Genomic DNA, 6,304 nt, shown 5'->3' on the forward strand with positions numbered 1-6,304 from the left:
CACGTGTGGACAGGCTGATGGGATCGGTCGAGATGCTGGCAGGAGCCTGGCCCTGCATTTCCCCCGGTCGCAGGGGCTCCGTATCTGCCTACTCAGGGCTGGTGACTTTCTAGAACAAAACCACCTTGGGGAAATGAGAACCGATTACATCCAGTCCGCGGTGAACATGCAGCGAGTGGAATGAGTACGTACCTGGCCGTCAGGGCCCACCCACAACCTCCTGGACGCAGTCACACCGCCCTCACTCCATGTGGAAGAGGCTTTTGCACGGGGTCCGCACAGTGGCCCTGCGTGGTGTCGGGACGAGAGGGGCAGACGATCGCCCTGGCCCAGACTCGCCATTGGTGGGCCCACTGGGCACCAGGGAGGCTCTTGAACATTCATTGTGATTCCCGCCACACCCAGCTAGGAAGGTGAGTATTCCCCACGCTGTACAAACAGGACAGCTCACAATCTGAGCGATAAGAGAAGCTCCCCAATGTCACACACCTGGGGTATCACCTCCACCTGCACTGTGATGTCCACTCCACGAGTGTGCTGGCCAGTCCCCTCTCCTGTGATTGCTTCTCAAGCAATTACCTGAACCAGCGACCGAGGGCCTGGATGAACCTCAGGAGCCAGGGGACCAGGGCAACGGGAGTGAGGGGCCTTCCCCCTCCCCCAGCTCCCGATGGGACCCTCTCCACCAAGCCTCCCCCTCCCCCACCGCCCGCGGTGTGCCTGCCGGAGCCCGGCGGTGACCGGGGCGCCTCTGAAGGGACAGGGGATGGGGGGAAGGGCAGCAGAGACAGGCAGGGGAGACCAGAAAGAACTCGTCACTGGAGGAGAAGGAGGGGAAGGGACGAGACAGGAAGACAGGGAGAAGGACAAAGACAAGTTCGCATTTCTGGTGGGAAAGGGTTCGCATGTCACCAACCATTGCTGTGGGGGCAGGCAGCGAGGACCCTCTGGTGGCCCACCTAAAGGAGGAGGAGAGAGGGACAGCGCCATCCAAGCCACACCGGGTACAGAGCCGTGAGTGGCTCTGGGGGAGCATGGGTCACAACATCTGGAACAGGGACCCCCAGCCCACAGCAAACGCCACTGAAACCACCTAAGACCCCGCACACAGCCCTCAGCAGGGCGACGCCAGAACCAGCTCAGCAGCGAGGGTGCTGACGCGTCCCAGAGAATCCTGGGGGAGGAAGTGGGGTGGGCGCGGGGCCAGAGAAGGGAATTTGGAGACAATGCCTGCAGAGTGGGCGCCCAGAGGTTCCTGCGGGGGGGCCCTCACTCAGCCCGGGAACAACAGGTCTGCGGACCAGAAAACGCCCGAGGGCCACATGAAACCGGGAGCTCCCACCCAACCCAGCGAGCAGGACAGCCCTGGGGCGTGGGGAGGGACAGTTCACGCGGCCCCAGCAGAGGGACTTGGCTTTGCCCCGGGTGTGGCCGGCCTGGCTGACTCGGGAACACGCTAACTACGCCGTGTGAACTGCGGTGACAGGGGAGAGGCCCCCAAAGTGGGCCCAGTCGCTTCCCGGAAGAAACACTTTTCAAAACTCCCACTTTCCAAAGCAAAGTCGGTGTCCCTGGTCCCCCTGCCCCCCGGGAAGAGGGGGCCGTGGGTTTCTGAGGTGGTGGGGGCGGGGCGGGGGGGTAACACGTGAAGCCAGTGGGCTCAGCTGGAGCCCGGAGCAGGAGCGGGGAGAAGCTGCAGACAGGCCGGCCTGGTGTCCGGTGCGCCACAGCCCCAGGCTGACCCCTTCCCGTAGACACAAAACGCCTGTCCGCTACCACCTGCCCACCGGCGGGCGGGAGGAGCCTCAGTGAGAGCTGGTGCGTCCCCTCCCGCTGCTCTCGGGGGGGGGGGGGGGGGGGGGCAGAAAACAAGGAAGCAAACTGGTGGGGGCGGGGCTGTTGGCAGCCAACCCAGCCTCAGCCCCTCCCGACGCCCCTTCGGAAAGGGGGCCTGGCGCTCCGCTCCAAAGCAGGTGATCTGCGATGCGTTGGGTCAAAGCGAAGTGATTTTGTCGTTGCAGCCTGACACTGCAGGTCACTGCGAGAGCTGTGAGGACTAACGCCACCTGAATGAGTATGGGAGCAACTGGAGGGGGCGCAGGTGTGACACAGTGGGGTGGGTCCCGAAACCCACTTACACGTGACACTTGGTTGTTGCTGGAGTCACTGAACCTATCAGCGAATTGCCGCTCTTATGGCGAATGAAAGAGCATTAAAACCATACACACACACACACATTCGCACATTCTCGCACAACACTGTCTCCACCTCCGTGTCAAGGAAGCCAACGTAAAATTGAGCAGGTTTTCAGGGTTTTCTTTATTTCCAGGCACCGAATGTTAAGCCACCGAAGGGGACAAACAGCGGCCGAGAAAACCCAGGAAGTCGGGACGCACGCGCAAGCCGGACGCTGACGAGGGGTGTGCTCTCGTCTGGTGCCGGGGCCTCCAGGAGCGGGCGGGTCCTCTGGGGCCACTGCCTCCTCTTAATAATGACAGTCTGGAAACAGAAAACTCGAGATGGTGGGTGGGCGGGTGGGGAGCCCAGGGGGCCGAGCAGATGGTTCTTGGAGCCATGTGCCAACAGGCCAGCGGCCAGGCTGTGCCCGTTGAAGAGGATCCCCCCTTCCTGGGGCAAACGCCCAGGGCTGGGGTGTCCTCTGGGAGGGGGACCTTGTCCAGGTAGACCCTCAGGTCCCACTCGGAAACTTCGGACAGTGGAAGCTGTGCCCTGCACAGGTCAGGGCCCTCTCCCCGCTTTTTGGAAGGTGCCTGCTTTTCCTTTGTTTTGCCCAACTCAGTGTCTGGAGACACGTGGGATGGAGTGGGTGGGGGAGGGGGACTGGACACCCCCAGCACTGGCCCCGAAGCAGGACGCTGTGGGCAGAAGCTGCCACGCCTGGTCACGTGGGAGAGGACAGGGCGGTCCGAAAAAGAAGGAGCCGCATCTGCTTTGTTCTGGGCCCCATCCCCAGCACCCAGCACAGGGGTGGCATTTGGGGGGGGCACCCCAAAATGGTGACTGGGCTGAAGTGAAATGGGAGAGGCCACCGAAGTGGGCCAGGATCCAGGGGTGTGGCTGGCCACGCAATGTTCTCAAAACCACGGCAAAGGCGCACAATGCCGTGCGTGGCTTTAAACGTATCTAAAGGAAGCTACCGTGGCTGAGAACATTCTGGAACTGCCTTCAGAGCCGGTTCACAATGAAGGTGGGCTCACTCCTCAGTATACTTGTTTCCTGAAACGGCGACCCCCGGGTCCAGGAGCCCTGACCTCTGTGGCATTCGGGCTCGAAGTCCAGCCAGGGGCCCTCCCCGTCCCAGCCCCCACCTTCCCTGAGAAGCCCCCCAGCCCGTGTCCGGGAGCCTGGCGGGGGGGGGGGGGGGGGGGGGGGGCCGGCCGCACGCAGCGAGCTTACCTTGCACGGGCTGCGGGAAGAAGCACCAGGGCACCTGCGGGACGGCGTCAGAGAAGCAGCACTTGCGCGAGGCGCACTCCTGGGGGCTGATGCCCGGGTAGCCGCAGTTTTCTCGGGCCGAGACCTCCATGACGCACTCCTCGGACTCTGGTCGCCGTCACCGGGTTTGGGGGAGGGACGCCGCGGACACTCCATTAGGCCCGCTACAGTGACCTAAAGACTTCTGTCCCCATCCCCACCCCCACCCAGGAGCACTGCTGGGTGTACAGCCGAGGCCGACACCTGTGGACAGGGGACGGGGGGTGGGGGGGCACCAGGGGCTGGCCGCCCCTTCCTCCCCACAGATGGCACAAGTCAGAAGTCCTGGGGTCTGGAGAAAGGCACTCCTCCTCTCTGGGCCCGATGTTCCCCTCTGTAAAACGGGGTGGCCCCCCAGGCCACAGCGAGACAAGGTTGGCAAGTGATGTGTAAGATTGCAAAGCATGTGGCCCAAGTGTCTGACCCAACAGCACCTCCTCTCGAGGGCGGGCCCCGGCCAACAGCCAGTCTCAGGGCCGGGAGCCTCCCGCTGAGCCCCCCGGCGTGTGGATGAGAGGCCGCAGGCCCCGCGTTTCAGACCCACCGGCGTGCTCCGCACACACCATGGTTTTCTGTGCGCGCCTGGGAATGAAGGACCTTCTCCCGTGCTCGTAGGCACTGGCAGAAGGCCACCTTGGATATCTTAACTCCCTCATCCCGGGGGTCTGTGAGCTGCCGGGTTGCTGGTGGCCTATTAAATGCCCCTCCAGGGGCCACCCTTTTACAGGTAGGAGGGGCCTGAGAGTTGTTTTTTCTTTAAAGACAGGAAGACAAGCTCTGTACACACACGGGTTCTCAGAGATGTCTGCCCGAAGGCACAGGGGCCAGCACTTGGGCCTCTGGGGGTGGATGCGGGGTGGGGGGGGGCACTTTCCCTTCCCTTTGGCAGCCTGGGGCACCTGTCCCTGAGCACCGGTTACCTTGGTTCGGGAGGGGGTCGAAGCACCAGGGGACCCCTACGACGCTGGTGTCGAAGCAGCACCCCATGTCGAAGCACTGGTCGCTGGTGATGCCGGGGAAGCCACAGTTCTTCCGGCTCTGGGGGCTCATCCGTGAGCACCGGCAGGGCGCTGGGGAGAGACCCAGGGTCAGGTCTCCCCTCCCTGCGCACCCCTGCTCACGGGGGCGTGCTTGGGACACCTTCGCAGTCCACACAGGGAAATGCGAAGACTTATCTCGCCCATAGTGATGGGGCTTTGCTGAAGTGGTTTTATTAGTAAGACACATAAGCAAGTAAATAAGTAAATAACCTTCTGGAGAGAGGTGGACAGAGGGACCCAGGTGGAGGTCCGATGAGAGATGGTCAAGGCCAGGCCCCAAGGAGACTCTGGTGGGGCCTCCCGCCACCAGTCGCTCTCCTCAAGCTGGCCCCCCAGCTCCTGTGGCCATTCTGACCTTGAACCAGAGGGAGGCCCTTCTTGGAGGTCGTGTGGACCCCAGGTGTCCTCCCGGAATAGCAGGAAAGCAAGCGTGAGTGTAATCGGGGGCCGGCTGTGTCTTAGGATGCCTTTCCCACGGCTCCCTCCCTCAAGTTCACTCCTGGTCCCGCCTTTCCCCCTTGAGAGAGACACACAGGAATGGACACCCACCAAGGGGGGACTCCCATACTCCCGCTGCGTTCGGGGCGCTGGCAGGGTCTCCGGGGTCACTGGCCCCAACGCTCCGCTGCCCAGCCTCGAACACTGAGCCCCGGAGGCTCCCCGAGAGATACTCACAAGGTTTCTCGGCCCCCGCCAGCATGCACAGGCCCAGGACGAGGACGGCCGCCAGGAGCCGGGTGCCTGCCATGTCCAAGTTCAGCTGCACCCAGGGGCGCCTGCGAAATGCAGGGTTCCCACTGCCAGCGGGTGTTTTATCATCTTCCCTCTGTTTGCTCAGCAAGCGGAAATAACCTTTCTCTCTCGCCCCTGGCCCCGACACTTTGGATCCTTTGTTTGGAAAGGGGCTGAGACAGCTCGGCCGGCAGACACAGGGCCACGCAGGCAGGCTTCCGGTCCAGGAGCCCTGCTCCCCGGGCACCCACGAGGCCGCCCCTGCCCGGGGCCGAGGGCCGGTCACTCCAGGATGCCGACGTGGAGCGCGGGCCACGTGCAGGTCTGCAGCGGGCGCTCACAGCGTCACACCCAGGAAGGGATAAGCCAGGTATTTCAACAGATAAAGTGGAGGACTACCGCAGGATTTTTTAAAAGAAATATCTGCCCCAGGGCTATCAGGGAAAACAACCAGGCCGGCGGCTGTCAGCAGAGGAAGACCCCTGCTTCTGGAATGGGAGGGTCTCCAAGGAGGACGGGAAACCCTCCTCCAGGGCTGCACAGGTGTCAGGGCGGGGGGGCTCTCCTGGCCCCTCGCCAGCACCTCCTTCCTCCAGGTTGGGGAGGCGGCTGCTCTCCGTGGAGATGCATCTGACCAGGCGAGAGAAGAAGCCCGGATGGGTGTGAAAATAAGCTCATCTTAGCAACCCCCCAAACTGCTCGTTTTCTCTCCCGTGGGAACTCCCTGCGTGTCCTAAAAGGTGCTGCCTGCAACCCAGCCATGCCCGGGGAAGGTGCTCTGGGTAGGGGTCTGAGGGCAGGACAGAAAGGGGGAGGAGAGGAGCCAGAGGGGAGACGCCCCACCGGAACACGTGGGAAGGTGCGATGGGAAGGCCGGGAGGGCCGTTAAGTTCCACACCACCAGAGGACTTGCTAGGCCACGCCAGTCTGTCCCCCATCGGTCGAGCAGCCAGGGACCCAGAGGTTCAGGGAATCCGAAACCCTGGGTCCTCAGGGCCTCCAGGGGTCTAGCTAGCACGTCTCCAGACAAGGTCCTT

General features: G+C 63.0%; 1 protein-coding gene across 1 annotated transcript; it reads right to left on the reverse strand.

Moving 5' to 3' along the window:
* Positions 1-2,300: 2,300 nt before the first annotated feature.
* On the reverse strand, positions 2,301-5,372 carry TFF2 (trefoil factor 2). The gene is made up of 4 exons (XM_036017464.1): positions 5,211-5,372; positions 4,416-4,565; positions 3,418-3,564; positions 2,301-2,499 (listed from the first exon to the last, which is right to left on the reverse strand). Exons 1-4 carry the CDS (start codon positions 5,281-5,283, stop codon positions 2,486-2,488), a joined length of 384 nt encoding a protein of 127 aa, XP_035873357.1. The 5' UTR covers positions 5,284-5,372; the 3' UTR covers positions 2,301-2,485.
* Positions 5,373-6,304: the final 932 nt, after the last annotated feature.

The sequence above is a fragment of the Phyllostomus discolor genome, chromosome 2 (genome assembly GCF_004126475.2).
Source record: "Phyllostomus discolor isolate MPI-MPIP mPhyDis1 chromosome 2, mPhyDis1.pri.v3, whole genome shotgun sequence".
In the NCBI taxonomy this organism is placed as follows: Eukaryota; Metazoa; Chordata; class Mammalia; order Chiroptera; family Phyllostomidae; genus Phyllostomus; species Phyllostomus discolor.